Source organism: Loxodonta africana, chromosome 16 (genome assembly GCF_030014295.1).
Source record: "Loxodonta africana isolate mLoxAfr1 chromosome 16, mLoxAfr1.hap2, whole genome shotgun sequence".
NCBI lineage: Eukaryota > Metazoa > Chordata > Mammalia > Proboscidea > Elephantidae > Loxodonta > Loxodonta africana.
In genome coordinates, this window is record NC_087357.1 from 33,085,809 (window position 1) to 33,102,333 (window position 16,525).

At 37.8% G+C, this 16,525-nt stretch overlaps 1 protein-coding gene across 7 annotated transcripts in view; it reads right to left on the minus strand.

Moving 5' to 3' along the window:
• Positions 1–2,814: 2,814 nt before the first annotated feature.
• The window catches only part of SLF2 (SMC5-SMC6 complex localization factor 2), a 45,814-nt gene continuing 32,103 nt past the window's right edge, over positions 2,815–16,525 (minus strand). For 4 of the 7 annotated variants that reach the window (XM_010589062.3, XM_023546814.2, XM_003409173.4 and 1 more), the window contains 7 exons: positions 15,549–15,646; positions 14,928–15,015; positions 13,289–13,420; positions 12,708–12,785; positions 10,976–11,062; positions 8,632–8,700; positions 2,815–6,100 (listed from right to left, as the gene is read on the minus strand). In XM_010589062.3, the coding sequence (XP_010587364.2) occupies positions 6,065–6,100; positions 8,632–8,700; positions 10,976–11,062; positions 12,708–12,785; positions 13,289–13,420; positions 14,928–15,015; positions 15,549–15,646 (588 nt within the window). In that variant the 3' untranslated portion in view covers positions 2,815–6,064. Of the gene's footprint in view, positions 6,101–8,631; positions 8,701–10,975; positions 11,063–12,451; positions 12,665–12,707; positions 12,786–13,288; positions 13,421–14,927; positions 15,016–15,538; positions 15,647–16,525 lie in introns of those variants that run through there. The other 3 variants (XM_010589063.3, XR_002785451.2, XM_064269443.1) reach the window with 3 other exon arrangements.

Here is a 16,525-nt window from a genome sequence, read left to right on the forward strand (position 1 = left end):
TTCTTATGTTGACAGAGAGAGAGACAGGGGGATCAAGATAGAAAAGGTTGAGAAGAAAGCAGGGTAAGCAAATGGCAGAAATGTGCAAGTTTGTGTCCAGACTTGTATTGGGGCAGTAGAGAAAAGGGTAGGGGCATCAAAGAGGAAGCAAGTTTGACTTGATGAGATGGGTTGGTTCCTGGTGGGAAACAGATGGGAACAAGTCAGCTGGTGGTTTGGAAAAGACCACAGAAAAAAATCCTGAGTTGATGGACTGAGGAAGGAAGTCTGAGCTGGCAAGCCAAGAAATACATGGTTGAGAAAAAGAAATGTTGCAGTCCTTGTAGGAAAAGTGCTTTAGGGGTGGCAGTGAGGGAAGGGCCTCACAGTAACAGACAGGAAAGAAGTCAAACTGAGGGAAAATGAAGGTGCTGACTTCAGATTCCTCAGGAGGTGGGCAAGTAGGCCAAGATGGTTTTGGGGGTGGGTCCAACATCCCACCCACCTACTCTGAGGCGAGACTTTCTCCTCCGGTTGTAGCAGGCTCAGAACCTCATCTTTAAATGGGCGAAGAGTGTGACTTCACTGCTGTTTCAGCACAGCACTTGCTGAACTTATTGGACTGTTACTTCAGTACCTCTGATAATGCAGATTCAGACCATCTCTGAACCTTATGGTCGGACGTGCAGGCAGTTAATGGGGACTTCCTGTAGGAAACCTCCCAGACTGACAATACGTACTTCTCTCTGCAAACCAAGCGGGTAAGGTATGAATGAGGGGAATACTCACAGTGGAGGAGAGACTTGAAATCAAACCAAGAACTTAATCTAACCTAGCCATGAATTTGTGCCTTGGGACACAGGCAGGTTATTCTCTGGGTAGGCTGTTACTCATCCATAAAGTTACTACCCTGGCTGCTTCACAGGGAGGCTGTGACAGCATTCTATCTGGAAACCTTCTAGAGTGCTTCACACACAGAGAACACAATCGTGGCTTTGCTTTTGCTAGGCAACTTACCCAGCTCTGCTCTAAGAGGCTGCAGGTAGCACTGGCTGTCCTCAGCACTCATTCTCAGCTACCTCCGTATCAGAGTTGGGCTCCAGGCTCTGCACAGAGCCATTACTCACTGCAGCAGGGAGCCTAGGTGGAGGGGGTGGATAAGAACTCCTAAAAGCTGAGCAAAGGCGCCCTGAGGCAGGAGAACTCTGGCCTAGTCAAATTCTTGACCTGCTTCCTGTTGACTGTAGCTTTTCTGTTCCTGCTTTGCCACCTTCACCTCTGGTTTGCCCAGCACCCTCCCTCTAGGTGGTGTGATCTTTATTTATTTTGGCCACATCTACCGCTGAGCTGCTTCTTCAGCAGGCACTGCCACCAGTGCAGCAACGCAGCAGCCTCTGTCCCACTGGGCTTCAGAAGCCTGTTTCGCCTTTCAAGTTTTCCTCCCAGCCAGTTGTCTTGGAGTCAAACCCAAAGCTGGGCCTCCTGGCCTGCCCTCTCTCTCGACTCAGCCTGGGGAATCGTGAGCGAGGAAAAGGGAGTGTCAGGACATGTCCACAAATGCTGGAAAATCACCACCACCCCCTTTCCTCAGCTTTAATATGCTGGGCTTTTTTTTTTTTTTAAGTCACAAACTTCCTTTTTTTTTTTTTAAACCAGCACCGACAGAGCTGGACAGAGGCCTCTGGAGCTCCCTGTGTCAGAAGGCACAGAGAATGCATATACTAAACACTTCAGGAGAGATGGTCTGCCCAAATGTCAGTGAACTCCAAAGTGCCCGTTCCAAACCAATTTTAACTGTCATCTGAGAAGAGCCTCAAGTTAGCGCTAAATAGTAAGAGCCAGCATTAATTGAGTTCTTGCTATGTGCCAGGCACTGTTAAACACTTTTCACACTTCATCTCCTTTAGTCTTCACAGACCCTGATGTAGACACCATTATTTCTTTTAGCAGATGAAAAAACTTAGGCTTCAAGAGGTTAAGTAACTTGCCCAAGATCGACTGGCTGGCATGATGAATCTGGGACCTTAGGTCAGGACTAACTGCAAAGCCAAGGCCCTTAGCTTGTACAAGGCTGTGCTGCCTGCCTCCCAATCAGTACTTTACACACTCTCTCTGCTTCTGCCTGGGCTAGTACCCACCTCCCCAACCACCACTCAAGAGAAAAAGGCTTACAAGGTAGTTTCCTCCTAAGGAGAAATTCTGGCATAGTTCTGTGAGCTCACAGGGGCATTCTCCAGTGAGGTGTCAACCTAGGTCTCCCTCCAGCTGGTATACCTAAAGCATTCTAGGACTAAAACTGCCTGGCAACTTGGAGGTGGTCCCAGCCCTACCCCTGTTGTGTGGCTTCCCTTTTCTTGGCCCTGGGCTCTGAACAAGGGAGCCAGGTCAAGGGTATTCTTTTTTCAAGTCCTCTTTGCCCAATAACAGAAAATACTTCAACCTGGAGACCTAAAGGTTAAGATTCATGAGTTTTGTTTGTGTTGTCCACCACTGAACCTTCAGGGCCTAAAGGCGCCTAACATGTAGTAAGTACTCAGTAGTGTCTGAAGGAATACAGCAAATGAGGTCATGTAAAAATAAGATTACTGAATTCCTGACTGCAAAGTATACAGCACATTATTAACCGGGTTATATAAAAATGAACTGTGTACAATGCTGGCTTTATGTTTTTCAAGAGCAGAAGACATCGTAACAAAAAACTGAATGGAGGATCCAAAGCAAGAGGAAAAAAGGAAGAAATTAGTTCTAAAAAATCAGGGGATGGGGGACAGGAGAAGAAACAGGGCATTGCAGTTACTTAACCATCCCCACTCCCAGACAAATATTACCAAACACTTTCAAACTGAGAAAAAGCAGTTTTAATAACACGCACATACATTCATAGGACTTTAAACAGATGTAGTATAAAATCTTAAAAAAAAAAGAAAGAGGAAATGTGCATTTTCCTGTAAGCTGCCTGTCTCGGAGCTGGTGGATGAACTGGCTAACAGGGCTGCCCAGGGAAACAAATGCACAGACGCTGAGGTGCACCAACACTCGTCATGAGTAAGCAATAACCACCCCAGATCATGCCAACTGTTCCACTGGTCCAGCCACCTGCACCCAACTCTTGTCTCCTTAGAGACAAACCAGGAGAGTCCTCCCCTAGTTCTCCAACTCAGTCATCACTTGTTAATGGGTCACCTCTTAAATTTTTTTTAATTTAAAAATACTCTTGGCTTAAAGACTTCACATTTTATTACTGGCCGGTCCCCACCAACTGTACTTGTTTTGACAGAAATACTAATGCAAATGGTCCAAATGAGCCTGGATGACGCCATATTCTATCTTTTACATTTGGGGAGATTTTGTGAAGTCAAAAGTAAGCTACTACTTGCACTTCAAAACAAAGACAAAATGCCAACCTTCTGAAAGGTGACAAAGGCACCACTGCCATCAGGAGATAGACAGAAAATGTACAAATGCTGTTACTGCTACATAAATGCGTTTTGTCCATAGAGAGCCTCTTCACATAACATGATATAACCGATATAATTATATTTCCAGATAACAAGAAAAGAAGTTTAGAAAAGGCAAACAGTTACACACAAAAGCATAAACACAAGTACCTTAATTTTCGGCTTGCAATAAGGGTAATAAGTTTGATGTACTTATCCAGAAACCAAATAAGGTGATTTCTGGCACAGTCTAATGTTGCCAAACACACCACCACTCAGTGCAAGCTTTGTTTGCCAAGTCCCAAAAGTGGCCTGACATTTTCTGTGCAATGAACATCTTCTCCCTCACTACCAACCCATTCACTGGGCGAGAGAAGCAGGAGGGAGACAAAGCGTGGGGACTCAAGAGGGAGAAGGCAAAATACTTGATTTGGGAGAAAATTCATGGGCTACTACTTATGCTAAAAGAGAATCATCAAATTTTTATGAGAACCCAAATGCAAATACTGACTGGACTGTGACCTGGAGACTGAAGACATCTACCAGAGTCATAGATATAAGGGCACAAACAGACGTTTGGCCATTTACTTTAAAGAAACAGATGAAGTATTTTTCTCTAACGGAGAAAGTCAATTAAAAATAGATTATTTTTATTGGAACTGTTAAATAAAAATGTTTATCAAAGTGATTTTAAATTTGATGGGCAGATACCTTGTTGAAGCTGCAATATAAAAGGGTCACTTAAAGAAAAAAAAACCTGAATGACCCACTTGTCCCCCATCAATGTACACGATTAGAAAATATTTACACGCTGTAATTACAAGCAATATAAGCAGTATTTTATACTTTGAGATTTTGTACACTTTACACAATGCAAAATGAGAAAAATATGAACACTTATAAAATTACACACAAATAATGTATCTACAAAGTATAAATTACAGGTGAAAGCCCCTATTGTTGGGCAGATAGATGCTAGAGTTTCAAGCTTCTGTCAAACATAACTCTTTGTATCTATCTCTTTAACCATAAGTGGCATTTTGTAATAATACCCTTGAGAGGTAGCATCAAGATAATATTCTTACCAGTAAACACAACACAGAATAAAACTTTTGTTGGTCTGACTCTTGGAGCCTCATCTGGCCAGGGTTCTTGGGAACTGGATTTATTTAAGCCTTCTCCATAAGATTTCTAACTGCTCAATGCTTCACATGGGCTCAAAAGTTACTAGGCAATTTTAAATGATAAATTTAAGATAGGATGCTTTTTACTTCTAAGCCTCAACTTAGAGGTAGAAGGTCATTTTTTGAAATTTATTTTCTCCCCCCTCAAATCATAAACATCAAGTTCAGGTCCCTTCCCCATCTTTCCCCCGACAACTGGGGACATGAGGGTGCTCAGGAGAGCAACGTCACCCAAGTTAAAATTAAAAAACAGAAAAAAAAAAAGCTGACATTCGCTTTCAGGAAACAAACCCTCCTAAAAGGGACACTCAGTCTTTAAAAGAATTTTTCAGTTAGTTAGTAAGGGTATGTCACTTCCAAAGGCTTCAAAGGGCCCTTGGACTAAGACCAGCACGTGCGCTTCTACTAACCCTCCACCTAACCCTCCACCATTTAAACCAAAGGATGGCTTTCCAGTGTTTAAGAATTTAGAGCAGCTGTGGTTTTCAAGTGCAACAACTTCAAAATACAAGCACACATGTGCTTGTATACGTGCTTTCTCTCCCTTACACACATCCACACAACACACACGCACACGCACACAAAATAAACACCATCCAGATCTCTGCCAAGGTCATGTACTCATGAAAACAAGGTGTTTGAAAACTTGTCCAGATCTTTAACGATACAGATTTCTGTAACATGGCTACCAAAAGCCAAAATGCTAAGATTTAACCAGGATTCTAAGATTTAATTAGTATTTAAAAAAATATATGCACCTAAAAGAAATCCAAAACAAACTGCATGTGAATGTTTTGGCATAAAAACAGCCACTACTTTATAACTTAACCTCTTCCCCCCTTAAGGGGATCTGACAATACACCAAACTTCTGTTTCTCAATTCTTTAAATGTATTTTAAAAAGCTAACGGATTTATAATCTTGAATAGTGAAGAAAAATGCATGAATTAAAATCTCCCTGTGGTTTATAACACAGAAGATATTTATGCCTTTTGTTACTAAACTCAGTTCTAAGCTTCCCCTTTGCTCTAAAATAACCAAGAGGGAAAATTAAACTCAACTGGAACTTAGTGTTGGTTTCCACATTCAGTCCCTCAGGTTGGTCCAAACCCTTTTCTTACATATTTCCTGTGATTATCCAAGGACCATAAACACTATTCAAGAAAAGATAATTGCTTACAACAAGAGGGGCAGGTTAGATTAGCTGTTGTGCTCCACCCCTCCCTTCACAGGACTCTGTTCCTTTGAAAGGCCAGTTGCTTTAACAATTAAGCAGATGATGTTTCATATCCACTTCAGAAATGGCAATTCTGTCGTTACCAGCTTCGTACTAGATAGTCAAGTGGCACACTTGCAGTATATTTTCTCAGGATTCCACTGGATTCTGTAGTAAACCTTTCTACCCCTCTAGGAAAAGCTCTTGTTCAATTTCTCTTGGTTCACATTTGTGCTGCTACAACTCCTCTTAAGAATCTGGTACCCAAAAGTCATGAAGCTGCCCCTAGAAAAGGAAAAAATAAATAAAACCAAAATGAAGGAAATTTTAATCAGATTATGAATTAATCCTTACAAAACTACTAATCATTAGACACTGGGCTTTGATAATTAAAGTAATAAAATTTTTATATTATACATTTCTCTGAAAATTTATGGTAATCAGACTGAAGTTTCTCATTCTGTGGTCTAACAATAAGAAACAAGTAAAACCTAAAGTACAGGATGTTTTTCTCCCACCACACACACTTGGAGGGTCACATTTAAGGAGATTAAGTAAAATGTTAAGCTGATTAATACAGTTTTCTATTAAATTCTTTTCTGTTTTAATGCCACATCAAAAATGGCCAGCTTAAAGTCTGCTGAGGCTAGAAACTAAAACAATACAGCTCATGATTTCTCAAAGATATCTCGAAAAGGACATGCATATCTTACAAAGAACATCAAGAGCCAGAGAGTCAAAATGCTATAAAACAGCAAGACTGCTTTTCCCAGTTAATCTTCAGTGTTCCTGTTATGTTTATATAAGATATAAGCAATCTCTAGATCCTTCCTACTCAAAGTGTGGTCCATGGACTAGCAGCATTGTCATGGATCTGAGAACCTATTAGAAATGCCAAATATTTAGGTTCTACCCCTGACCTACTGAAATCAGAATTGCATTTTAACAAGTTACTAGGTGATTCCTAAGGAGCCCTAGTGGTGCAAAGGTTAAGTGCTTGGCTGCTAACCGAAAGGCTGGCAGTTTGAACACACCCACCAGCTCCATACCTCCATGGGAGAAAGACCCACCAATCTGCTCCTGTAAAGATTACAGCTGAGCCAATCTATGGGGTAGTTCTACTCACTCACATGGGGTCTATGGCACTTAACAAGTGTTGATTCCTATGTATATTAAAATTTGAGAATCATTATTTTAGACAATCCTACATCAGTTAGTTTGTATAGAAACAGGAGGGCAAACTTAATAGCAGGTGTAAAAAATGCTCCTTTTAGGCAATGGCTTTTTAGATGTCACCAAAAGCACAAATGATAAAACGAAAAGTTTAGACAAACTGGACTTTATCAAAATTACGAACTTTTGTGCTACATATACCATCAAAATAGTGAAAATACAACCCAAAGAATGGAATTGGTAAAACGTGTATCTAATAAGGGATATATCATTAGATATAAAGGACTTATATCCAGAACATATTGAGAACTCTTACAACTCAATAATAAAAAGATGAACAACTAAATTAAAAAATGGGCAAAGACTCTGTAAGACGGTTCTTCAGAGAAGCTACAGAAATTGTTAATAAGCACATGAAAAGATGCTCAACCCATTAGCCATTAGGAAAATGTAAATTAAAAATACAATGAGACTACGTTTCACATCCACTAACCCATTAAACCTGTTGATGTAGAGTTGATTCCGACTCATAGTGACCCTATAGGGCAGAGCAGACCTGCCCCACAGGGTTTCGAAGGAGCAGCTAGTGGATTCGAACTGCCGACTTTTTGGTTAGCAGCCAAGCTCTAACGCACTACACCAGCAGGGCTTCTCACACCCACTAGTATGGCTATAATAAAAAAGAGACAGTAACAGGTGTTGCCAAGAATGTGAAGGAGTTCGAACCCTCAATACATTACTTCTCACACCCACTAGTATGGCTATAATAAAAAAGAGACAGTAACAGGTGTTGCCAAGAATGTGAAGGAGTTCGAACCCTCAATGCATTACTGCAATAATGCAGCCACTTTGGAAAACAGTTTGGCAGTTCCTCAAAATGTTTACCACATGACCTAGCAATTCCATTCTTAGGTATATACCCAAGATGTTTTCATTTCATATTTACCCAAGTATTTTCACTGCAAAATATACGTCCATACAAGAACTTCTACACAAATATTCATAATAGCCAAAAAGTGGAAGCACTTCAAAAGTCTACCATGTACTGAATGGATATCCATACGATGGAATATTATTCAGCAATAAAAAGGACATACATGCTACACCACAGGTGACCCTTGAAAACATTATGCTAAGTGAAAAAAGTCAGTCACAAAAGGCCACACAGTGTATGATTCTATTTATATGAAATGCCCAGAATAAGCAAATCCATAGAGGCAGAAAGTAGATTAGTGGTTGTCAGGGTTTCTTTATGGGGTGACAGAAATGTTCTAAAGTTACACTGCAATGGTTATAGAACTGTGAATATACTAAAAACCATTTGTACACCTTAAATGGGTAAAATGTATGGTATATGAATTCTATCTCAATAAAGCTGTTAAAAAAAAAAAGTTCCTCTTAACTCTCATTTGACGCAATGTAACATTTTAAAAATGAGCTCTAATCGCCTCCAGAAATAAATTAATATAAAGTAAACAAAAACTAAAAAAACATACAAACCATGTATTTGCATGTATTATACTGGAGTTTTCCCTTTATGTGAAGACACTTAGAAACAAGTGCTCTGTTGTATTTTATTTCAAACACTTAGAGGAAGTACCATTTAGCAAAAATGAGAATAAAACTATTTAATAAAATGACACCTGAGTAGGCTGGCAGTTCTGGATTATTTCTTGCCATTTTCCATGTATCCTGGCAACCAAGTCTTTCACCTTAAAAACGTCAAAAAGGGGAAGAAAGATCAAATCAAAAAACATCCTCACCTAAAATCAATTTAATGCTTGATAAATTGACAAGCCACATCCAACAACTCAATGGGATTTTTGTCAAGAAAGATAAACCACTCATTTTGTGGAGTGGACTTCAAATTGTTGTAATTAATAAAATTTTCCTTCATTGCTATAATCTAAAATACCAAATGCTGAGGACTGTGTTTTCCCAGCAGTTTCTAAAAGTCATCCAAAAAAACATATTCCCTGACTTCAAGGAAGTTTTCAACTTGTTGGCTTGAAAATCCAGACAGAGAAGGGTGCGGTGGTTTGTGTCACAGGTCCCAAGGCTTTGGGTGTTCCTTGCTTTCCTCCCAGCTTCCGTTTAAAGGACTCAAGGTCACAAAAAATGCTTGTCATCTGTTCATCTCTACAGTACCACAGGTTCTACATTTCATTGTTATAGCTCTCTAGGTTTCTGCCAAGGATGTATTTCCTCTTTAAATATTTGGAATATATTTGGAGGTTACTAAGTTTCCATGTAGAATTCCAACTTTCTTACCACTGTAGAAATTCTCAACATAGCTCTTGAAAATAGCTGCTTGAAAAAAATGTTTTAAACATTTTTTCATGTCAGGAATTTTATAGCTGTTTTAAGTTTAAAAAGTGAATAGCAAGCTCTTACTTTCTTCCTTCATTTAGAGTTCAGCAGATTCAGTTTCTCCAAAACAACTGCTACTTTTTTCTACAAGAGGCTTTTGGAGAGGCATGCAACTCATCTATTTCAGCAGGACCATTCCCTAAGCAATTTCCACGGACCACCGGACCACCGTGTCACTCTCCAGTCTACATTAAGAGAAGCTCTGGCACCAACCAGTGCCTGGATCTGGCTATAAGAAAGAGAAACCTTGGGTGGTCCCCTTTTAGCATGTCCATCAACAGCAGCCACTACCACCAAGTTCTATGGGCCAGTAACTCCAGTCAATGTTCAAAACAATGTGCTTCTAAAACACTGGTTTCCATTCTGAGGCAAAGAGCTATCCCTCCAAAGTGTATTTTAGTATCTGCAATCTGATATTACTTCATTAGTTGCTCATTTTTGTATTTAACTTAAATTTACTAAAATACAGATATTGAATTCACATAGGCGTTGTTCAAGTGACTAGCTTTTACCAGCTAATTAATGTAAGATGTAAGGTTACAAAGCTGAAACTTTACATTCAGTGACTATCCAAACACAAGAGGCAAAAAAGACCTGCTTTACATTACAAAAGCTAAAAGATGACTAGGGAGTAAAAAAAATCCTGAGAAGTTTTTTGGTCAAATCATTTTATTAATACCAAACTTGCTTTTCCACTGCATACACATTATATTCAGCTTTTCCACTGTCTCTGAATATACTGAAACTTTAGGGGAAAAAGTTCAGCAAGCTTCTGCTCAATCATTTCCAACCTAAAGCTCAGAATGGGTGATGTAGTGCCCAGAAATTTTAAGAGTCCTACCTTTAACACACACTCTCTAGTGGAATATTCAAAGAGTAACAGCTAACCTATTTTTTTTTTCTCTATGAACAAAAGTTTTCAACCATCATAAATTTTTATAATCACTGCTTCACAGCTTATACATTTACACAATTTCTTTTTTTTCTATTTTCACCCTTTATTGGGAATACAGGGTAACATCAGGATCACTAAATTCAAGCTTGGTGATAAACATGACCTGAACTCTGGAAGTAAGTGGTTTTCCAGTTCAAGGAGTAATGTGGGCAAGGTCTCCACAGGAGAAGAGAAACCATATTACTCAGTGAGTGTTCAAAGAAGTTTGGCTCCAACTTACAAATGGCTAGACGTGCCAGTCCTGGTAACCATCAGTGATCTTCATCATAGTAAAACAATCTCCAACTTTTATTTAAACAATGTTTTAATCGTTGAAGCTAACTTAACTGTAAAGGTCTTAATTCGTAGAATGGGAAAGTTAACAAGGTTCACTTGTACTGGAAGAATGATTTTTTTTCCCTGAGTGTCAGGAATTTCAGAACAGAAAGTATAGTAAAATCAAAAATGCATTTGCCTTTGCGATTTTTCCTTTCACTTTCAGTCTAGCTAGAAGCACTTAGCTGAAGTTGATCTCCATTATTAAAGAAGAAACTCATATCTAAACTTACATGTTGATTTTTTTCTGAGAGACTTAAAATGGTTCCCTGCTTCAAATATAATGTAATTAAGGTTAAACAAACAAACAAAACCTATCCTAACAATGCGTAAGAAAAAACACTTACCTTAGTTCTATAAAAACGTTTTGGGTCTTCCCTAATATCACATTTAACATGCTTTTCCAAAGTCCCACAGAGTCGCACTAAGTGTTTCTGTGTAAAACAAACAAAAGGATGAAAACTACTCTGAAGTATTAAAAATGAACAAAGAGATTATGCAGTCAGAATAGCTAACAACCATTTAAAAATCTATAACCCCTAGTTAGCAATTTCTGATGTTAATCACCCAACATAATAACAATTACATCAGATAATTATAACTGCCAAGACAGTAAGACTATTATGGTTTATTGTTGGCTAATTTAGAAAATATACCAAAAAAATAAAAGTTGCCTTGCTATGTACTAAGGCATATCAATGGAAATTAACCTTATAGCTCAGGCTGGGTGATGAAGTACCCAGAAATCTGAAGTGTCCTTCCTTTAACACATTCTCTACCAGAATAGTCAAATTACAGGTAACTTATTTTTTGTCTGAGAACAAAACAAGCCTTTATTAATAGAAGATCATACTGAGTTCCTAAAAAATTAAGTGTCTTAAGCTTCAGAAGTATATAGTACAACAGTCACTCTCTTAGTTGGAAAGAATGTAAACGGATACTTTTGAGGAGGGAAATGTGGTAACAGCTATTTTAAAATGATTAAAATTTGAAGTATGTATAACCGTTGACCTAGCAGTTCTAGAATTCTCTAGGAATTTAACTTAGAGATGCTTGCATAAGTGGGCAGAGATGTATGAACACACATACTCATGTTAGTTGGCACTGTGTATAATTGCAAAAAAAATGTAATGTTCATCAATAAAGGTTTTAACTACTACTGTTATTAATTATAAGTGGTAATATCTTCAAATAAAAAAACAAAGACATTACAAATAATATGAATAGTATGACTCTTTTTATAAAAACAATTATATTAGGATATGCATAAATTCTGGAGAAATTTGAGGACACTAGGTTATAGCAGTCTTCCACTTTCTACCTTGTATGGTTTTATAATTGAAATTTTAAACAATAATCATTGGTTACTTTTTAACCAGAAAAAAAAAAAAAATAATAACAAGTATAATGACCGTACATGAACATTACAAATGGATGACTACATTAGGTTCCAATCAGAAAAGCAAACATGTAAAAGCACATGAACCAGTCTTGCACCTTTTCTAGCACGCCTGGGAGACACTAAGTTTTAAAATGGGTTTGGAAAAGCTCTAATTTGAAACAAGAGAAATTAAACAAGAGCTTTCTCCAGGAGTATGGATCATGGCAGTATGGCAAGAGGAGGATAATTCAAAACGAAAATTTTATTATGGGGAGACAATGCATTTTTGAAGTAGCCTCACTTACCATCCATTTAACTTTGAAGGCAAATGTTACTTCTAAAGGAAAAAAAAAGAGTGGGGTGGGAGAAGAGATAGGAAGAAACCAGCTAAGAGTTGGCCCATTCAGTATTTGGTGACCTAGGTATTTTATGACTATATTACCTTGTTGCCAAGTTATGATGGTTAAGTTCCACACGAACAAATAGAACTAACATTTGCCGACAAATAATCTGTCAATATGATATGGTTGCAAGGCTATCATTACTCCCCTTTTTCCAGTGTATACCGGGAATTCTACATCAAATCCAAAGTTAACTTTTTTCAAGTTTTCTCCTCTATAAAAGACGTTCGTTCATTCCATTAAAATAATGATGCCTATAAAAAAAGAAAAGAAAAAACCACACTAAAAATTACCTACCCGCTGTCCAGAAGAGAAAGAATGAGAGCAACTAACTTCACCGACTAAATGAAGAAGAACGTAGGTCAGGTAATAGGCCTGTTAGAGAAATGAATAAAATTAACTCCCAAATTCAGGGTAAAAGCTTAAGGAGGAGACCAAACGGCATTACAACAGAGGTCACAGGAAATCTTTTATAGCTAGCATAGATGTCATCCCCAGTTTACAAGTTAGGAAAGCTGTCCAGGGAGGATAAGAGATTTGCCACAGTGAACTCAGCTGGTAAGCAGGGAAAAGCCAAGCATTTAACCTAGGCTTTCTGACTTCTGCATCAAGCACATTCTTTTTTACCATCTCATTGCCTAGGGCTACAAAATCATACTCCCAGTATTAAATTACTAACAACTATCCTTTACCTGAATTCTCAACTCTCAGTTTATTTCAGAGTTCCATAATGTCAATAAATAAAAAGCATCATTCAATTATAATCACGTTTGCTACAATGTACTAGTCTTTAAATCAGAAATGCCTATACTATCAGTTTATGGTAAGAAAGTTAGCATCAGTTGTGCTCATATGTGAGATCTTCCAGCCCTGGATACCTGTTTTTCAAGTTCCAAATGAAGACCCTCATCAATGGTGTCATCTGGTTGTTCGGCCCTTTTCTTCAAGACCATTTTCTTTAGCAAATGAGAAGGCTTCATTTGTACAAGATAATGATGCAGAACTGATATCTATCAAAAGAAAGAGAGACACTAAGCAATGCTAACCAACACAGTTGTTAGTTGCTCTTTTTTAGGCTACTTTTTCCAGTGTGTCCTCTGTTCATTTTACCTCCCCTAATTCTGCCCCTTTAGCTTTCCTAAAAAAACAAAAAAACCAAACCCAGTGCGGTCAAGTCGATTCCGACTCACAGTGACCCTATACGACAGAGTAGAATTGCCCCGTAGTTTCCTAGAAGCGCCTGGCGGATTCGAACTGCCAACCCTTTGGTTAGCAGCTGCACTTAACCACTACGCCACCAGGGTTTCCTTAGCTTTCCTAGAGTCCAATAATATCCACTTCCCTTTTATTTATGAGTCCTCAGTTGGTTAAAGGGATTTTAAGTTAAAAATTTAGGACTTCTGATTTAGGGTAAAAGCTCGAGGAGCAGACAAAACGGCATTATAACAGAAATCACAGAAAATGTTTCCTTTATAAAATTATTTGAAAGTCAGCAAAATCGAATCTCCCTGCTGGGTAAAAGTCACTGCAATCTGAGCAAGAGGTTGGGGAAAAAGAAAAAATCTCAGCTTGGATTGTGTAATCTGAGTATCAATTATTGAGTCTGAAGGTCAATTATTCAGGTAATTCTATTCTACATGGGAAAAAAAGGAAAAGATAACAGGACAAACAATAACTAGGAGGTGGTGGTAGAAATTCTACCCCTGGATCTCTTCTTTTCTGCCCCCTGGTTCTTTCTTGGTGGAAGTATTACTCAAAGAATTGAGAGCTATTTGCTAATAACCCTATACCTCAGAGTAATCCTCATAAATTTAGATTCAAATCTACCTCAGCTCTATTAAAGCAATAACCAGCTGTCCCCATCACTCTGTCTCTAGAGCGCCTTGTGCAAACTCCTATTACTGTAATTCTTACTACACTATACCACAATGGTTGGCTTATTTTTTTCAACCACAGTTTGTATCTAATTCATGTTATTATCCCTAGGGCCTAGTAGACTACCTTGTACTGAACTGCAGTTGAAACAAGAACAACACAGGGACATCCAGATCAGATTCTATGATGAATTTTCATATCCACCTGAGAGTAACCCCATGAGTGCTGTCAATGTTTGTACTAAGCTTTCCAGATATGCTCATATAAAAAAATTTAAAAATCGACGTAATTAATGTACAATAGTTCTGCAATTTCTAATCTTGGGATAAAATTAAATTTGATGAATTAAACCAATTCAATAAATAATGTCACCTTATATTTATATAGCTCATTATGATTTTCCCAGCAATTATTGTACACTTAATTCATTTGATGGTCTGCAACCATCCTATGTGGTAAAGGGTATGACATGATCTTTAGTTCCAGATAAAAAGTTAAGTACCATACTGAAGATTACATGAATAGTATCATGCTTGAGAGTTGAAATCTAACCCTAGGACTTTTGACTTAAGGCCCACCCATTTTCCCTACACTTCACTACCCCTTCTCATTTATTAAAAGAAAACAAAAATGCATTTATACCTGCAGATTACTGACATTAAGGATATCTTCATGTTTCTCATCCAAAAGCTCTGAAATAATCACTAGACTGAGGCACTGTCTCAGCTGCCTGGAATCAGAATTAAGAAGTATTTAAAATGTATTTTAATACTGCCAAGAACAGTTCTTCTAGTTCTTTAATTGGAAATACAGCCGATGTTTCCAGAAGACCGTACAAAAATGTACAAGCTTTAACAGAACAGAACATATTTCATGTAAAATTTCTGTATCTAGTTAGAAGAGTTCCTGAACCTCGGGCTTTGTTAAGAGCCTTTATCTCTGACCCTGTTGATTTACTGATAGAAAAAATCTATTTTATTCCTAGAATTTCTTTTTACTAAAGCAAAAGCATGCTAATTCATTTATTTCATGATCATCTATATTAACAGATAAGCTAAAATTAAAAAAAATCAAGATTATTACACAGTGACCAAAGTTAAACTTCAAAATCAGGCTATCAATGCCTTTTCCCACAACTGAATACGAAAAAAAGACCCTGATTTAACATTCAAGGAACAACGACTGAAGATAAAAGCCCCCAAAGCATTTCATTAATGTAAACCTCATAAAATTTTTTAATGCTTAATTCTCACTTTTCAATACCTTCCACGTGATGTCCAGTTAGGAACCAGCTGTACCAACCACAGAAGGTTGTGGGGATGACTGGAGAGCTTATTTATGGCTAGACAGAGTTCAGGCACCTGAAAAAAAACAAAGAGCAAGGCTTCTTTTCAAACAGGTCAGTGGCATCAAACATTTAACAGATCATCCACATCCCTTCTTCTAATCCTCAGTACTATAAGAAAAAAAAGCACTCATTTTTCTCAATATCATGAAGTCTAGATCCTGCTGAAATGTATGTAGTACACTGATTCCATTTTATCTTAAACTCTAAAAAAGACAAACCAGGATTTCATTTGGCTTCATATTTTGTGCTATATTATATCTAGATATATTTACACAGTCCATCTTAGAAGAATAAAGTGATCTAAATACAAATATCAGTTTCCTGATCTACACAATAAGAGTTGCACAAGATCATGTATGTTCCTGATCTGGGATTTCTTGTACTTTAGGGAGCCTCACTATTTCAGTATTAAAAAAAGAAAAGACTAACAACTTTACTTCAAAATAATCCTGAAGGTTCAAGTACGGAGTGGGGGTAACAGATGAGTCAAGACAGACATGCTGCAACTCTGTGATTCATTACATTCTTTTCTCTACTCTTGCATGTTTGAAATTATCCACCAAAAACGGTTGAAAAATACGATTTTAAAAAAGGCTTAAAAAATTATACATATTTACTCTCAATATGACTACAAAAGTTCAACTTAAATTCTCGTTATACAGGCAGTTATGAATGTCCGACTTAGGGACCACTCATACTTGTCCTTTAGTGTTACATAAATTCGCCCTCAATTTGAAACGAATGAACTAACCCCTACAACCCCTACTCGCAACAAATTCCTCAACACGATCACCTTCACTTACTGCACATGAAGCTTTCTTTTTTTTCATTTGAGGAATAAACAGCGGTTCTTACAAACTGACAATAAAGTATGAACGATATAAAGACAATA